Source organism: Ixodes scapularis, unplaced genomic scaffold, assembly GCF_016920785.2.
Source record: "Ixodes scapularis isolate PalLabHiFi unplaced genomic scaffold, ASM1692078v2 PGA_scaffold1__304_contigs__length_218370807, whole genome shotgun sequence".
NCBI classification, from domain to species: Eukaryota; Metazoa; Arthropoda; class Arachnida; order Ixodida; family Ixodidae; genus Ixodes; species Ixodes scapularis.
In genome coordinates, this window is record NW_024609846.1 from 82,686,628 (window position 1) to 82,704,265 (window position 17,638).

General features: G+C 46.5%; 1 protein-coding gene and 1 pseudogene across 1 annotated transcript in view; both read left to right on the plus strand.

Moving 5' to 3' along the window:
• The window catches only part of LOC8028579 (4-pyridoxate dehydrogenase), a 59,913-nt gene extending 55,956 nt beyond the window's left edge, over positions 1-3,957 (plus strand). Inside the window, exons 10-11 of the mRNA XM_040499820.1 lie at positions 2,289-2,505; positions 3,636-3,957. Coding sequence (XP_040355754.1) covers positions 2,289-2,505; positions 3,636-3,915 — 497 coding nt within the window. The 3' untranslated portion in view covers positions 3,916-3,957. The remainder of the gene's footprint in view (positions 1-2,288; positions 2,506-3,635) is intronic.
• A 7,417-nt stretch (positions 3,958-11,374) lies between these two features.
• On the plus strand, positions 11,375-13,012 carry LOC120837797 (annotated as a pseudogene).
• The last annotated feature ends 4,626 nt before the right edge of the window (positions 13,013-17,638 follow it).

Genomic DNA, 17,638 nt, shown 5'->3' on the forward strand with positions numbered 1-17,638 from the left:
CTAATCAACGATTTTACGATATGCGCAGCGCAAGTTCGTCTGCTTCTTTTAGTAGGGGTTATGGTGACGTCAGAACGCCGAGCTCTGATTGGTTCTCAATAAAGAATAGTGGGTAGGCCTCAAGGCAGCTTGCTTTGTGCTCTACCCACTATCCTTCAATCGGAGCCACTGAGATCTCGGCGTTCTGACGTCACCACAATCCCTGCAAAAAGAAGCAGACGAACTTGCGCTCCACATAGCTTTTAGGATAAAATTTTCGCATTTTTCTAGCTTCCTTTGAAAGTCTTAATTTCTGAGAATACGGCGCGTGTAGGTATACGCGTGTAAGGTATAAGGTATACGGCGCGTGTAGGGCCTAGGGGAAATTGTTTCAGCCCTGGGTTACCGAATAATCACAGCATTTTTTAGCGAGGGTGCTCCTGCGATCTTTAACCTTTTTTACTAATCGTCAATTTTACGAATTGGCAGTTCTGAAGATTTTGATATAACTTGCTTTCGTTGCAAAGCTTGCATTTGATCGCAGTGTTTTTTGGTTTGTTTTTCAAGTGAAAAATTGGCGTTTGCTCAAGTGATGCATATGAAATGTCCTGCTATATAACAATGCATCAACACATACTATTAAACTTAGATGCTCAGAGGTGTGTTCGTCTTTGTAATTAACAAGTTACAGACGTATTTATTTTTTACGAGTGTAATATTTATTTTCTGTGGCTGGGCCCGTTTTGTGCTCCTTAATGGCAGTGTGCTTGGTTCCAAATATTCTCTTTACAATGCCTACAAAGGCCAAAATGACGTCAGCCGACCCCAACTCACGCATTGGACACGAAAACTGCGTCGCTCGGATGTATGCGCTCGTCAGCAATCAATTCGTCTATGGATATTTGAATTCGCTTTCCTGGCCAGTGAGTGTCCCGACAAAACTTATAATCACTTGCGAATGCCAAGTTCTGCGGTGTGCCTAAAAAGCACGGTGAAAGCTTGGGGTCATCGCACCGGTGCCCTAGCATGTCACGACTGCGTGATTTCACAGTTCTCTTTTGAGTTGAGGATTACAGGTAAGAAAGAAGAAGCTTAAAAATAATTTTGTGGCCCCTTTAACACGGATATGTGTGCTACACCAGATAAAAATATTGACTTTTTGAATGCCGGTAAACTTCCAAACAACCATTTGGCCTGTCGGCAAGAACACCTCATATCCGGCGTCCGTTTCTTTTGATGGCGTCAACGATTTCCTAGAGACCACCATGCCGTCTTTCTTGGTTGAACCCCGTCGACGTCGTGCCTCACCAGTCGGTGAGAAAACCTCATCTTGAAGGGATGATCGGGTCTTGAAGAAGTATGATGCTAAACATATGCTCGCTCACTATGGGGCAGTCGAGCAGCAGTCATGTCCCGAGCCAATCGTCCTGTCGTGGCCGGCGTAATCGGATTTTGTTCCATCGGAGCGAAGTCCGAAAGTACTAGGACTGTACGTTCATCCCACGAAGCGGCCGCCATCCTGGCGGCGCCGAAAACCACTCGCCTTGTCCGTGCACGTACGATACCCTAGCAGCTCTCGTCGCCCGACAGTCCCCGGGCTGCAAATCGTCTCACTTCTCAGAAAAAACAGGCACCGTTCCTCCAGAGGTTCTTGCCATACCGCGATGCCAAGCGTCTTATACCACTTTTCAATGAACGAATGGAGATATCAACTAGACTACAAAGGTTGCCGCCCGGCGTCGCTAGAAGCACGGTTACCATGGCAACCTCCCAGGCCCAAAATGGAGATCACTATCAGCGCTTCTGACGTCGTGCATCTAGATAATTTTGCGTCGTGTCGCTACTCTGGCAGCTACGTTGCCATATAGAGTGGCTCTAGTGGTACCTCGAGGCTTGATTATGATATTTGGAGCGCGCATCATCCTACTGGCTCTTTTACCGCGTCCACGTTCCGCCTGATGCCGTCATAGACGGGCCATGTTGCTGCCTGCTGCAATCATGGCGATGGCACAGCGCCGGAGGCGGACACGTGCAGACGCCGGTTGTACTGTAAGTTCATCTGCAGTCAGACAGTCACATTTGTATACTAGCAACCGACAGGATCGCAACATCCCAGCGCATGACATGCGTCGACTCCTGTCACGCAATTTTTCGGCTCTTCAGGACCACCTTCGATGCATGTGCGGGATACGACGGTAAACACACCGGTGTTGGGCGCTTTCCAGTGACCGTGGTCTGACGTAAGGCTTGGGTTCGACAGACGTTAACGATATCCGTAGTGACGATTTCTCTATTTTTCCCCCGCGCAGGCCTGAAGGTGTGCCACCAGATTTCCCGGACGGAAGCGTTCCGACCCTTCGGAGGCGAGTTCTGGAGGGAACCTTTCCCGGGCTGCGAAGGGCTCGAGCAGTTCAGCGACGCCTATTGGGAGTGCCTGGCGCTGTCCTTCGCAGTGTCCGCCTACCACCCGGCGGGAACGTGCCGCATGGGCACGGACTCGGCGGCCGTCGTCGACCACCGCCTCCGGTAGGGATTCCCTTCCCATTGCAGGTTCCGTAAAACGAAGCTGTTAATCTTTCGCGCTTTTTTAATTGAAAACTATGGAGAAAAAATATCTCCCTCACCATAAAAAAAAAAAGAACAATCTAAGAAAGCCTAAAATTCTTTTAAAAAAAAGTACTAGCGTGATTACGCTGGCAAAGGCTGATAATCACAAAATGCTTGACAGGCCTTTCAAGGAAAAGAAGGGCTTGTGAAAGGCAGCGCCTATTGAAAATTCGCTCTTATTTCTGACAGACGCCGTGAGATGGCGCAGCATGACAGAAAAGGCTGCAAAGGCACGACCGCGCGTCCGTGCGCCGAACGAAACAGTTCGTTTTCGCGCGCTGCGCCCAGTCACCCTGGATAGCTCAATCGGCAAAGCACTTGGCTCACAGTCTCGAAGTGGTGAGCTAAAATTCTGCCAGGAGTCTGAAGTGTTTTTATATGGTTACATAGCGTAGCGCTTTTCGGTGTCGGTTCTTCGTTGCAGCCGACCGTTACAGCCAAATGTTACAGAACCCCATGAAAATCGGCTAAATAAAACACATTCTGCGTCGGAAAAACACGGAGACAGTCGATCGCGGCGGGCTATAAAAGAATGGTCGCGAATTACGACAAAGCTCAAATTGTAATTAAAAAGAATAAAAACGACGGGCTTAAGGACAATGAGCATGCGAAACGTCGTTCCCTTCGCCCCTGTGGACTTCGCATTTTCCCGATCTAATGGTATTCCAAACTTCGTATTTCGCTGGGACCCTTCTATTTTCGCCGTGATTGGGCGTCTACGTGCTGTGAAGAAAATTGAACTCAGACCATATTTGTTTTCGTGCTCGCGTTACTCCGTGATGCACGTTAATAATCTTAGGATAGCAGTCCTGCTGTTCCGGCTAAATTGACAAACTACAGCGTCAACCAGTGTTGCCACATCTCACAAGCACTGCAGACCAACCGAATCCCGAAGCAAGGCGCGTCAACATAATAAGCTACGCCGTGCGTTTCTTGAGCTGTCTGCGACTACGCCTTCTTGTCCTTCTTGCAATCTTAAAACACGTCACTCACCAGATCGAAGTTTGTTTGTTGAGTGAATTACGACTCCTGCCTTCTTGCTCTCGCAGGGTGCGTGGAGGTATCCAGGGTCTCCGGGTGGTGGACGCCTCGGTCATCCCCGACATGCTATCGGGGCATCTGAACGCCCCGATCATCATGATCGCGGAGAAGGCGTCCGACATGATCCTGTGGGACAACCGGAAGGACGTGGACCAGTCCAGCAACATCCTGGCATCCAAGCTGCACCAGGACGAGAACACAGCAGCGGCGGCCTCGGGTACCGCCGTCGTTCCGCTGGGCATCTTGCAGCTGCTCGCTTTGTGGGCCTTTTACTTCGTTTTACCATAATTCAAAGCGTCGCCAACGTTACGAGCTGCACGAAGCAAACGAAGCGGCGGCAGAATGCGCCACGTCACGGCGTTCATTGTCAATTAGGGCGTACGCTATCAACCAGCTCAACCTATCAACCACTGTGAGTGCATTGTACGTGTCCCCGAGCTTTCAATCTATGCCTCTGCGCTCGTCCGTCTTATCTTTTGGCTGCGCTCAGACTTATGATGGTGAAAACGATGTATATGTATATGCATATGTATATGTATAGGTACATTCAATGTCAGCTTAAGAAAAGGCAGGGCCTGGTGTGTCCCAGTCATCTTAATATCGCTCCGCAGGCGGCAATAGCGGAACAGATCTCCACACTAGGAAAAGCCCGTGAGTCTACGTTCCTGTACAACACTTGGGGAGCCAATCACCGCAACTTACGAAAGCAGTTCAGCGAATGACGATGCCGAAACATATGTTTAAACCAAAGAACGCAGTTCGAGTTGTGACATTAAGCAATGCAAGCGTGAAGTTTTGCATTGCTTAATGTCACAACTCAGACTGTGTTTTTCTTTTTTTCTTTTTTCTTTTTGTCTAAACACATGTTTCGGCATCGTCATTCGCTGAGCTGCCTACGTAAGTTGCGGTGATGGGCTCTCCGAGTGTTGTGCGGGAAAGTAGACGCACGGGTTTTGTTTAGAGTGTAGGCCAGGTAGCGCTAGCTACCGCCCGTCATAACGGGTACGGCCATTAGCATCCATCCATCTATCCATCCATCCACACGCAAAAAAAAAAAAAAAATGTTCATGAAGTGATAAGCGGGAATATACTATACCACGTCCAGCGTTTTTTAAGTCGTCAGCAATCATAGCAGCGCTGCTCGCAGTCTTGCATTCGTTTCGTCGGGCGGTGCGTTCATGGCGGTGAACTACCATGCAGTGGGAGCGCCAGTAAATGGTCTTCCTTTAGCCTGTTGAACTAATCAGAAGAAATATGGGTATCGTACGCTCTAATGATTGTAGAGTACCAGTAGCAAACATGGTGGACGTGCTTTTCGCCACTACGACTGCATGGTCACTGGGACACGATACCAATGGTCCTTCTCATCGGCAAGGCTGATTAAATGCAGGTCGATGGTTGGGGGGACGAGTATACTTGTATACATTTCTAACAGTGTGCGCTCTAAAAATGCACATGCGTCAACTTTGTGCACATATCAGTTGGAGAGTTAGTTGCTGCGATGAAAGGACAACGAGATTTTCAGAAGAAATAATATTACTAAACAAATTAATGTTTACGATGTGAAGCTGCTTGGAGCTAATACTCGTGTTTGCATCAGGATCAGGTGTCAACGTCGGAAACTTCACTTGCAAGTCAAAACTTTTTTTTTTTTTTTTTTTTTTTTGTGTTTTGCCGTTTGTTAAGCAAGTTTCAGTGATTGCGACTACGAGTACTCGGCGGGGAAAGTTAGCGCAGGTGCATTTCGAGGGCGTAGGGCACCGCGATGAATGGAGCCAGGAGAAGAGATGCCCTACGCAAAGATGGGAATGGTGGATCTTTATCAGTCGTTGCTAGAAAGGAAGAAAGAGAGAGAAAAAAAATACCGAATAAAAGATCGAACAAAAGGAGAAGAAAGATATGCCCTTTTCTTTATATATGTAGGTGCATAAAAGGAAAGCAGAGCAAGGAGTCGAACCACGTTACATTCGGAACCAGATACTGTAAAACCATTTAAGTTCGCAAGCCCTTACTTTTAGTGAAGTCCGCAAATCGAAAATTTCGCGAAATTTAAGGGCACACGAAAATTTCGGTCCTTAAAAGTTTCAATGCAGGCGTCTGGAATTCGCGAAATTTATTGCACTCTAAAAAAATACCCCTGCGTCTACTTTCCCGCACAACACTCGGAGAGCCAATCCTTGCAACTTACGGAGGCAGCTCAGCGAATGACGATGCCAAAATATATGTTTAGGCCAAAAAACGCAGTCTGAGTTCTGACATTAAGCAATGCAAGCGTGACGTTTTGAATTGCTTAATATTACAACTGAGACTGTATTTTTTTATGTAAACAGATGTCTCGCCATTGTCATTCGCTGAGCTGCCTCTGTACGTTGCGGTGAATGGCTCTCCCAGCGTTGTGCGGGAATGTAGACGCAGGGGCTTTTTTTTTTTTTTTAAGTGTGGCCGCGAATACGACCTCTGCGTCCGGTTCGCAAAAAATGGGGGCCGCGAAAATAAAGGGTTTTACAGTATTGGTTTATTTATTTTTCCAATTCACATCTAATCAATCAGTTTGCGAACTTTTCTGTTCGGCATGCCTCTTTAACGTTTCAAACTGACATAACAATTCACTCTCAGACAGCTTTTGGTGTCCCGCAATTGCGTGGAAACCCCAATCGATGGTCTTCATTTAATAAGTTCAGCCAATAAAAAAAAGGCGATCGGTATGACCTTCGGGTATCACCAATGATAGGTATCACACATCACCACTGAGACTACATAGTCATTGTCCTGCGATGTCGTTTGCGCTTATCCGTGGCTGCTCTGATTAAAGTGAACTTATCATTGTTTTTTTTGTTTTTGTTTTTTGTGCTTTGAATGAAAGTGTAAAATGTACAGCACAGATTGCGCGAACACGACATCGGCGTTTCTTTTTTTTCTTCAAGTTTGCCTTGTAGGTTAGTACACCAAATTACTGTCCATCACGCTAGTAATTTTTGATGCCATCATTTTGATTCTGTTGTCATTGACATCTTAAGAAACCGAGGGCGTGACGAAGCGTGTTTTTATCGCAGTGCAGCCAATGAGATTGATGCAGCAGCCGATAAGAGTTCAAATTATAGAACCCAGAAGCATGAACATAAGAAGTTCCGCCGTGCGTTTCTTCAGGTTAATCCTCAATTTATGTAGGCTAACACAGTCTTAATTTCTTTCATCTTTCAACCTTACGGGGTCCTCCAGCAAACGTGGTGAGAGAAAAAACAGAGGAAGCAAACGAGTATCACTCAAACGCAGTGTCAACTATTTTGCTGCAGAACCCAGAGATCCTGGGTTCAATCCCCACCCCTGCCCGTTTCGATCTGGATGAGTATCATACCGGCGTGCGGTCGTGTATCACTACTTCGTGATGCACGTTAAAGACCCCAGGCTAGCGGTTCTACTGCACTGTCTAAGTTGTTCATCTACAGCTAGGAGACTCGTCACCCGTTGAGGCAGACCAAGTTCTAGGCTGTATAAACATACACACAACCCAAATTTTTTCGCTACTTCGCCAAGTAGCTTCCGCAGTGCTCGAAGCCCCAAGCGTCTCCTTTGCACGAGAACGAGTGTGAATGAGGTACACGACGAAACTACATGCTCTCGCAGCTATGCGGGGCTAGAACACTCTGAAAGCTGCGCTATCCTTTACAACGTAACACACAGCAGCGGTTGTCCCCAAGTGTAGGGCTTTCTTCCTCGGCAGCAGCAGATGAACATACTGTTGGCGAGGAGGTCGAACTATAGAGTGCTCTATGTCCAGATTGTTTTCTCCAAGATTTCTGTGTTTATCATTAACTCAAGGCACGTGCATTTGTATCTTTACTTTATCTTTCTCGGTTGAGCGCTGGACAAAGATTGCGCGCAACCCATTAAGGCGTTCCCAGCTCTTTTACCGCGCTCAGTCGAGAAAAATTAAGGGAAATAATCCACGCGTGTCGCGTCCGCTTTCGGCTTTGCTGAGTGAACACGAGTCCCAGCCGAACGCTGACGCGACGCCCGGCTAGGTCAAAGCGCAAACAAATGATTTATGTTGTTATTGTTGTTGTTGTCCTCATCAATGTATAGTTCTCACTTTAGCCGCTAGTGGCGCGACGGTTGGATTTCCTTCCCATACAAAGGAGACCACACGAGGGGTCAGCATTGCGCGTGCGCAGGCACAAGATTCGCGTGAAGTGCAGCGTTTGCACATGCGCCGACAGCAACATCACCGCAGAAGTGTGACATCCGGGCCGCGTGTTTGTGTGTATGAAGAGCTAGATTGTACAAACACTTTCGACGAAACTGGTCGCAAAGAAACAAAACATAATAAACAGCACTTACACAAGAAATCATTTACCCGAACAGTGACTTGTAACTCTAATCATATGAAGCTTGAACTAGATAAACATAGAACGGGTATCTTTTCCATATGTATCTCAAAACATCAATGTCATATCTCTGCACATTCTTCAAAACAATAGAAAGTGAAAAACTTCAGCATTTGGAGGCCGCACGCCTGTTTTATAAGTTCATACACCTTCTTCACTTCCTGTTCATCGACTAACATCTGCAAGTAGGGGGCCCAGCTGCTTTGGTTCCCATGCCATCTCATTCAAACATGCGTTCCACTGTCCGTTTGCGGTGCACTGTGCTTTATATGTCACAAACTTTCAAGGTCGTCAAAGAGGTGTTGTGCTGATAGTTAACGAAATATGTAAATATTGGTGTAGTGGCTCGTTGTCAATAAAAATCAATGAGGTGTTTCACAATGTCTCTACTGCTGTCTCCTCCCGAATAGCACTGCTCACCGAGGAATCTGCCATTTTTAAATAAAATTTTTGACGCTGCTGCTGTTGCTTGAAGTGAGATTGAAGTTCAGTGTTGAGATAGCAGTATCAGTGTTGAGATAGCAGTATCCCTGTTGATCCACTGCCGGCTGAGAACGCAACTCAAATCTTTGGAAATAACTGTCAACTATAGTCGTAGCCAATTTAGCAACGCAAGCTATGTCCATATTATGCTGACGTTTTTTTCTTGCTTGGTGAGTCGTTCGTCGGCGTTCTTATTGGCCAACGCCGCAATCTGACTGAAGAACGATAACAAAATGCTCAGGGATCGCCACAGTCTGCGTTTGTTAAGTTGTCAATGGCTCAGGAAGCGTACTGGACTACGAACCTTGGTGGTCACACGTACGGCAGAAAAGGCAAGTATGAAATATTAGTAAGTCGCCATTTTATTCTCGCCAATGATTATTGCTAATAGACATCGTCCAAAGGACCTACACAACCGGAGTGGCTACTCATCGGATCGCATTGTGACACGAAACACAGTAGACCAAAGTCGGCCCTCACTTCATGTTGCAGTGTAAGTCCCTGGGCATATTACAAGAAACAAAACAACAACAAAACAACCCGCAAATGGAAATTTAGGTGCAGCGTCCACAAAACCCGGTAAAACAGTAGCGAACTGTTCTCCACCATTGTGTTACTACGGCATTGAGCTAACTGCCGCGCTCTTTCTCTGGGTAGCAGAAAGTTTGCCTGAATTGGGCCCCAGAAGGGCATGAAATATGCACTGCGTCGTTTTTTTTTTCTTTTTTCTTTTTTGTAGTGCTGAAGAACGGAAGCATTTTATTGTAGGCAGCATCACTCTACGCGCTTGTTTATTAAGATGGAATAAATAATTTCGATTTATCGCCACCGCAACAAAATAAGGAAAACATCTCATCTGCGAGTTGAAAAACAACGATATAACGCAAAACATTTTTTTATGCGAAACCTGCGAAACCCACGGACTGAAGTCGATTTATGACATAAAAAGACACGCAAAAGACAGCTCAGCGAAAGAAAAGGCATACAAACAAATGCATGTTTATCAACCGTCTGTTTTGGTTATTTATTTGTGAATCAAAACGAATGTCAGAACCGATGCATTTAAAATATCAGCCAATTCAAATGACATAACAGAAGTTACAAAAATTTGGTTACGCGGGCGCGTTGATGGGCGAAGACGCGCGAAGGCCCAAGTTTCGCGAATCAGGTAAAACGTCAATATAGCGCTAACAATATTGCAGTTTCATTCAGAATCTGTTTAAATTCGAGAGAAAAAGAGAGAGTCAATAAGCATTAAAAAAAATCAGCGATGTCAACTAGCACTTCGTGCCGGCTCGGTTTTAAATTCGCACGAACACACATTCATAGGAATTCCGTGTGGATTTCGTATCAATAATATCCTAATATTCATAAATCAAAACGCACGCCTGGGCAACTTTATCCCAGGCCTACGCCGCCATTATTTGCTGAAGTGCAGTCGGGTCGTATTTCACCTTCACGCTCTTGACATTTCCCGAAATAACTGGTACAATCACGCTTTCACTTGCTAACATAAAACAGCTTTTCTTTGTAAACGTGTGGTTCTTCGAATCTGGAGCAAATGAAAAGTGTGTGGGTGGTTAGGGGGCTAACATGTAATTTGTACCCTAAAATTACTTGTACTTGACTACAAAAGTTTACCAACTTATTGAGGTCCTCCATTGTTTCCTTCACACGCGAATACGAGGTCGACGTTCGAAGCGCATCGGACCAAGCCAATGCGAACCTTTATCCGCACTTTGACGACCTTCTGGAGGTCAATACTGTTTTATAGTATTGAATACAGTATTAATTACAGTATAGCTTCGCAGTAGTTTGTCACCCGTCGAAGAGGCTTGTTGATCTTTAATATCTTCCAGTTCGGCTAACTCAAAAATCGAGCTGGCGAAAGAAAAAAACAACAACATCGTTTTCAATGATTATTTTTATGCTTCCACCGTGTCACTCTTACGTACTGACTAGAAGGCTTGTTTCGTCCAAAAAACACTATCCTTCATACGTAACGCCGATTCCATGCTTCAACAGAAGGATTATTGTAAGGTTCGCGTGCTGAACGATGAAAACGACTTCCTCTCGTACATCAGTTTGCCTGACCAGCGCGTCCTTTATGGGTGTATATCGAAACGTCCCACTCGGATTTCGCCCACTCTTATTTTGCGCCATTCTCATTTAAAAATTCTAGTTACAACCTTCTCAATACATTCAAAACGTTTTTGTTTTGTTTTCGCATTAGGTCTCGGTTTTGTTTGCATTTCGTTACGTTCTCACTACGACCGAATGGCACGTGGTTCTCAGCCGTGCATTGGCTCCGACAGCTAGTAGCGAGAGCCACAGTCCACTTAAAGATTAAAAAAAAAAAAAAAACGGTTTGGAGTGGACCGGCCCACGCCAAGTTCAACCTCCCGCGGCCCGGCAAGCATGGGCAAATGCGAAGCTTCGCTTTGGTACAAAGGAGCAGTTCGGTGCTTCATTGCTCAGAGCCTGCAATCCCATCCGGACAACCAACGAGCAGGGCCTGAGTCCTGACCTTCGCTGAATTTTGTAGCGTGAGTTACACTGGCCGAGGTTGAGCAGTTTCGCGAGGCTCCTGGAGAGCCGTGCTGCGCATGCGCGAGGAGCGGTGACGTCACACGGCGCGCAGCTGGCGCGCCGGAGCCGCCGAGCGCGCCTCGCCGGTCTGCGCATTCCAGAGGAGTGACGTCATAACCGCGGCAGACGCACTGGCGCCGCCGCGTGCCCAGCTGTGCACCTCCGTTGCGCAGAAGCCAAGTCTGACGCTGCACCGGAGCCGCTTGATAGCGCCTCTCATTGTGTGCGCATGCGCAGAGGTATCAGTGGGAGTATACATATAGCGGGGCGTTTGCCAGCGTGGTATAGCCATGGAGAAGGAGAGCGAAATTGCTGCTCAGCGGCGCAGAAGAGCGGAGAAGCTTAACTGATCGGATCCCGAAGTAGTTGCCTGGCAATTAGCGGTTGAGCGTAGGAAGAACGAACCGAAGAAGGCTAAACGTGCTGCGGAGACACCGGAGCAAAGGGAGGAACGTCTAGCAAAGCGGCGTCGCCAGGAGGCTGAGCGACGCGCCCGACCATCTCAGCAGCAGCAACAGCAAGACGCCGTCTATGACGTCAAGGCTCGCCGATTGACTGACTACTGTAAACGACTTAATTTGCGCGAGGACCGAATTTTCGCGTATTTCGCGAATCGCCTAGAATTTCCGAAAAATAGGTCCCGTGAACAATTCCCGTAATTATGAAGACATCCGAGTGAATGTTGAGACCCCACTACGCCGCGAAAATTAGAACCCGCGAATTATTCCAAAATTTCAGCTTTGAACTACAGGTGAAACAAGGAGACGCCAGGCTCTTTAAATCGACCAGAAAATTCGGTTTCTTAACCTATCGCGCTACGACTTTGTGCAGCGTTGCCCAAAGATGGTGCATTTTTTTTTTTTTTTGTAAAATTTGCAAAGAGCGAACTTACCCGAGGAAAAAGTAAAGAAAGAAAAAGGCTTAGCTCCTATGGAAATGCAGCGAAGCCACCGGTCTGCAAACAACACGGCGCCGTTTCGCATGGGAGACAAGAGATGGCGCAAGCGGTCGCGACGCCAACTGCCGTCAACGAACGAGCAGACGACGACGAAAGCCGGCGTAATTAGCAGACAAGGAACTGAAGTCCCTTGTTGTTACCGCGCCTGTTTTTGTTTCTGCGACTGTCGCCGCCTGCGGAATGCGCGCCTCTTTCGAGTCGAAAAGATTGTCTGCTACAGACGCTGGCTCTCGGCGCCGTATGCTCGTTCGTTGGCGGCGTTAGTTGCGCCATCTCTTGTCTCCCGTGCGAAACGGCGCCGTGTTGTTTGAAGACCGGTGGCATCGCCGCGTTTCCATAGGAGCGAAGCCTTTTTCTTTCTTTACTTTTTCCTCAGGTAAGTTCGCTCTTTGCAAATTTTACAAAAAAAAAAAAAAAAATGCACCATCTGTGGGCAACGCAGCACAAAGTCGTAGTGCGATAGGTTACGAAACCGAATTTTCCGGTCGATTTAAAGAACCCGGCGTCTCCTTGTTTCACCCTGTAGATCGCAAAGTACTGAGCCCGCGAAAATTAAGTCGTTTACAGTATACGGTGAAACTTAGCGAAAGCGCCAGTGCGACTCGGACCTTCGAGACGGACTTCATACACAATCCGTTTGGATATGTGTGCGACGTGTGTGAAAGACTGGGGCACATGAAAGACTTGGCGCCAGTAAGTAGTGCCATGCCTGAAACGTTGGGTTTAGCGGCGCCGCCTGGAGTGGGGTAAAACTGTGGCGCGGGTTTGTACAACTTGCAAGAACTTTTTCGTTAAGCAGAAGATTCCATCCGTATACCGTGTGTGTGTCATTACAAAAGCAGTAAGCACGATAATCAAGCTAATCCTAGACAACCAGGAAAGCTAAGAATAACCAGCTGAACCCAAGCTCGCGCTACGCATATCCTGAAATAGCCGAGCTAAGCCACTGCAATTTATTCAAGATTTCTAGATTTCAGCAAAGCTTTCGACACGGTACCGCACTACCTTTTACTGATAAAACTAGCCTATATAAATATTAATAGTAAGGTACTAAATTGTATACGAAATTGCTTAAGTGACCGTGAGGGGGTCCCCCAGGGTAGTGTTGTTGGACCGTTACAGTTTTTAATTTACGTTAACGACATTGTACAAAATATTCAGTCGACAATAAAACTTTTTGCTCATGATTGCGTTATTTACAGGGAAATAAATTCGACGAGAGACATCGAGATCCTACAGAGCGATCTACATAAGGTAGCATACTGGTGTAACCAATGGAACATGAGCCTAAATATTGGAAAATGTAACCTCGTTAATTTTGCTAGAAACGTCTCTAAATTTTTTACAAGTTATGCTATCAAAAACCTGACAATCGGTAATGTCTCTGAATGTAAACATCTTGGCGTTTATTTTCACCAATCACTTAAATGGAATAAACATATTGACTACGCAATTAATAAGGCCAGTAAGATGTTGTTTTTTATCCGTAGAAATTTCAAACACGCGTCCCGAGACGTAAAAAAAACTCTTTCCTTCTTGCACGTAAGGTCATTGCTTGATTATTCGTGCGTTATATGGGATCCCTACCAGCAGTATCTGATCGATAGATGAGAGAAACTTAAAAATCAAGCAGCGCGATTCGTTAGTAACAACTACGATCCATACGCTAGTATGACAGAGGTTAAAACCATGCTGGGATGCCCTTGAGCATTCGAAGGCAAAAATTAAGATTGAAGTTTTTCCATCGCCTTTATTATAATAATACTAGTATTAATAAGAATGAGTATCTTTTGGGGCCAACGTATGTTTCAGCTAGGTGTGATAACTCTAGAAAAGTTTTTGAATATTCCTATAAAACAAACAGCTTCTGTCATTCTTTTTTTGTAAAGACAATTAGAGAGTGGAACTTGCTGCCTGACGATGTGGTGAGCACCTTGGACAACAGTGTATTTTTTTCTCGGCTGTGTATCTAATCTGTGCGGACAAGTGATCACTTTGTGTTTTTTATGTATGTGTGTTATTTCCTGCCCCTCCTACAATAATGCCCTCGAGGCGATGTAGGTACTCTGTAAATAAAATAAATAAAACCGGACGTAGCAAAAACCGAGGGGCCAAAGCAAGTGTGCATGTAGAGGTGAGCGCGTGCGTGTAGGGTAGTTGGGGGTAGAGTAGTTAAAGAAGCTTCTTCGGGGATATGCGATAATCAAGTCATAACACCGACACCACGAAGTACCCCCCTTTGATTTTTTTTTCCTTGGAGGATAAAACGCGAAGGATGTAACAAAACTGGACAAAATGCGGCGGACCTAATCGGGAAGGACGTTTTGAGATCGGTCGTTTATGAGAAAGTCCATACGAAAAGTTTGAACCGAGAACAGGCCTAAATGAGAACCACCCCCGATGAACTAGGTAGGAGAAAAAAGAGTGATAAAATGTCTCGATATTATACGCATGGTCTTTTTTTTTATTGTTATGTGTATTTATTTTTTTTAATTTGCACTCATATCCCTCTTGCACCACCATAATGCTTATCGGCGAAGCAGGTGAAGATGTAAACAAGTAAATAAATATACACATAATGTCGATACATACTCTACGCTCTAGCAACTTCTACACATAATCACCGCATAAATTAAAGCAGTTGTTATGGCGTGGCAGAAGCTTTTGGGTGCCCTCGACAATGAAGGTCACTCTCGGGGTTCGCAGTCATTCCATATCGTGCATCAGCAGGACCGTCATTGGCCACAGACATGTAAGGAAAACCGCCCTCACCGAAGCATGAAGCTTCGGTGACGGCGACACATATATTTGGTGATGGGGGTCAAGGAAGAACGTCTGTGGCGACGGACGGTGTTGTTGAATCTGGGAGAAATTGACTGAAAACTCAGGCGGCAAGTTAAACTTGAGAGAAATTGACTGAGGATTCAGGCGGCAACCTTCTTTAGGGGGGCCATCCATAAACCTGTGATGTCATAACTCGGGTGGGCAATTCCGCAAGTGTCAGATTTCCCCATCAATGTTGTAAGACTAAAAGCGAATCCCGCCAAATCTTTCAGAATCCCCTATTAATGTTGCCAAAAATCTGGGGGATTTCACCAAATCTGGTGGAATCATCCTTGAGTGTTGCCAGACTGATGGGGGATTTTCTCAAGCAGAACGGTATACTCTTAAATTCTGGCAGATAAATCAAGGATTCCTTCAAATCTGGCGGAATTTTCTACTAATGTTGCCAGACTAATCCAAAATGCTGCCAAAGCTGGCAGAATATTTGTTAAGGTTGCCACACTGATCGGTTATTTTGTCAAACTTGGCGGTATTTCTCGTTAATGTTGACGGACTAATTAGGAATTCCGCCAAGTCCGGTGGATTTTTCCATTAATGTTGTCATACCGACAGGGGATTTCACCAAAGATGGCGGAGTTGCCTCACTAATGTTGCCAGACTGATGAGGGGTTCCGTCCGGCACGGCATAGCCCACTAATGTTGCGAGACTCGTCGGAGAGTCCTCCAGGTCTGGCGGAATCCCACAATATTGTTGCCAGACTGAAGGGGATCCTTCTAACTCTGGCGGAATTCCCAGTTAGTCTGGCAACACTACCCCCCCCCCCCCCCCCCCCCCCCCGGAATAAGATGTAGCCAGGATTTTATTCAAGAGGGGGGGGGGGGGGGGTGAGCTCGGCGGTACGGACGCTCACGCGAAGATTAGGGAGGCGCGCTGTTAAGATAAAACGGCTAAAGCTGCACTGGCATTTTTGAAGACGGAGCAGGCTTCATTTACAAGAATACAGGCGTGGTGGCTCACTGTTCTACTGTCGTCGTAGTTGTGGCCCACCAACTTTAAAAGCTTCCTCACAGCACACAACTCCCCCCGCTTCTTGAGGTAGCGCTGCATTACCAACGCGTGAAGGGCAGACAAAACACAAGGATAGCTTTAGACTAGTGTCTGCTCTGCTCTATAGGCGCCGCTATGTTTGTTTATGCTGACGCAATGACACAGTAAAGTGTGTGTGTGTGTGTGTGTGGGGGGGGGGGGGGGAGGGCTGCGCTTTTTGCAAGGCTCCGTTTTTTTTTTTTAGAAAGCTTCGCACATACCGTAGTGCAAGGACTTTGGAAAGGCATAGTCACGAAGCTCCAAGAACAATACCAATGCCGAAAGTGCTGTAAAGAGAAAACAAAAACCTTGTTTTAGGTGCGGCCCCTCTCTTCACGAGAGCATGCGCTTGAAATTATTAATTCAAATTTTTATCGCTGGGGGCTAGGAGTTCGGACACTGGTCTATAGGCAACCTGCAATGCTGTTCGGTTTGGCGATATCTAGCGACTGACGCAAGAAACATTGGGTATGCCTGGGAGTTGCAGCTCCATTGTTCAAACGTCAGCTAATACTCTGGTGGCGCCGCTATAGCCCATAGTGTCTTAAGCAAGATATACTGGGTAGGCCAGGAAGCCATGATCGCATAACATGCAAGCACGGCGGAAGCTACGGCCTGGCGGGCCAATCAGAATGTGACTACGTATCACAGGAGTGCGCTTTTACTGCGAAGTAGTATTAATATTTTCGCTGAGTCATGCTTCAATATCTGTGCGTTGAGCTCGTATACGTAGCGGATATCGAAGCCGTCGGCACGCTATGCGGGGCCTATCGTTCCTCTTTTGCCAAGTTACACCGAGGCAGGATATAACCTTGGGCTCTCACTCTACTGGCACCGCCTGGCTGTTGCCGGCAGGCTACACTGTAACAAGAAATTAAGCAGAAAAAATAAATAAAAAAATCTCAACGCTGAAATATCCGAGCAACTGTCCTGGGACAAACACCAGGGGCCCATATGGCCAGAGGAATTTCGGCCAGGGGAAGTTTGAACAATCACAATACGAAAATCTATAATCTATTGAAGGTTTAACAAATTCATGCTAGAGAACAAGATGCCGAAGGAAAGAGAGTTATTTTTGCTAGGCCGCTTTATCTTGCAGTGTGGTCTAAAAGCAGCTGCGGCATAACCTCAGGGCGATAAGCAGCCGTTAATCTGAACTCGTCGTTCCGTCACTCGGAGAAATGAAATCACACACCACACACAAACACGCAAACCACACGCCGAACGTGGAAACGACCTTGAATACCCTTGCGCCATTGCGTAGTGAGAATATGAAGGCTCTTAGGAGTTACTGGTGTTCCGTGCAATGAAAATATTGATCTAATAACGAATTGCATCGGATGCCACCTCAACATGCAAAGCAGAAAGCAAGACGGACTTCATCGCATCCGTGAGAGACCATCGAGATAGGTGTCTCGACGGAGGGAAATTTCAAGAAGCTAGGGAAACTTCGCCAAAAATAGAGAAATTTTAGGCGTCCAATGAAAGAGGGAGATGCGTTAAACGCCACGTCTGCGCTACAGGCGGTCGCCCTCTGTCCGGAGGCCCTTTCCCAAACGTCTATCGTCTCCTCAAAATACTAGCGACTCTGCCCGTAACAAAGGCGGAAGCTGAGCGCTCGTTCACTACGACGGTTGAAAACATACCTAAGAGCGTCCACTTTAAATGGGCGACTGCTTGGTGCTTTTGAATGTTCGCCGCGACATTGAAGTTCGAGCGGTAGAC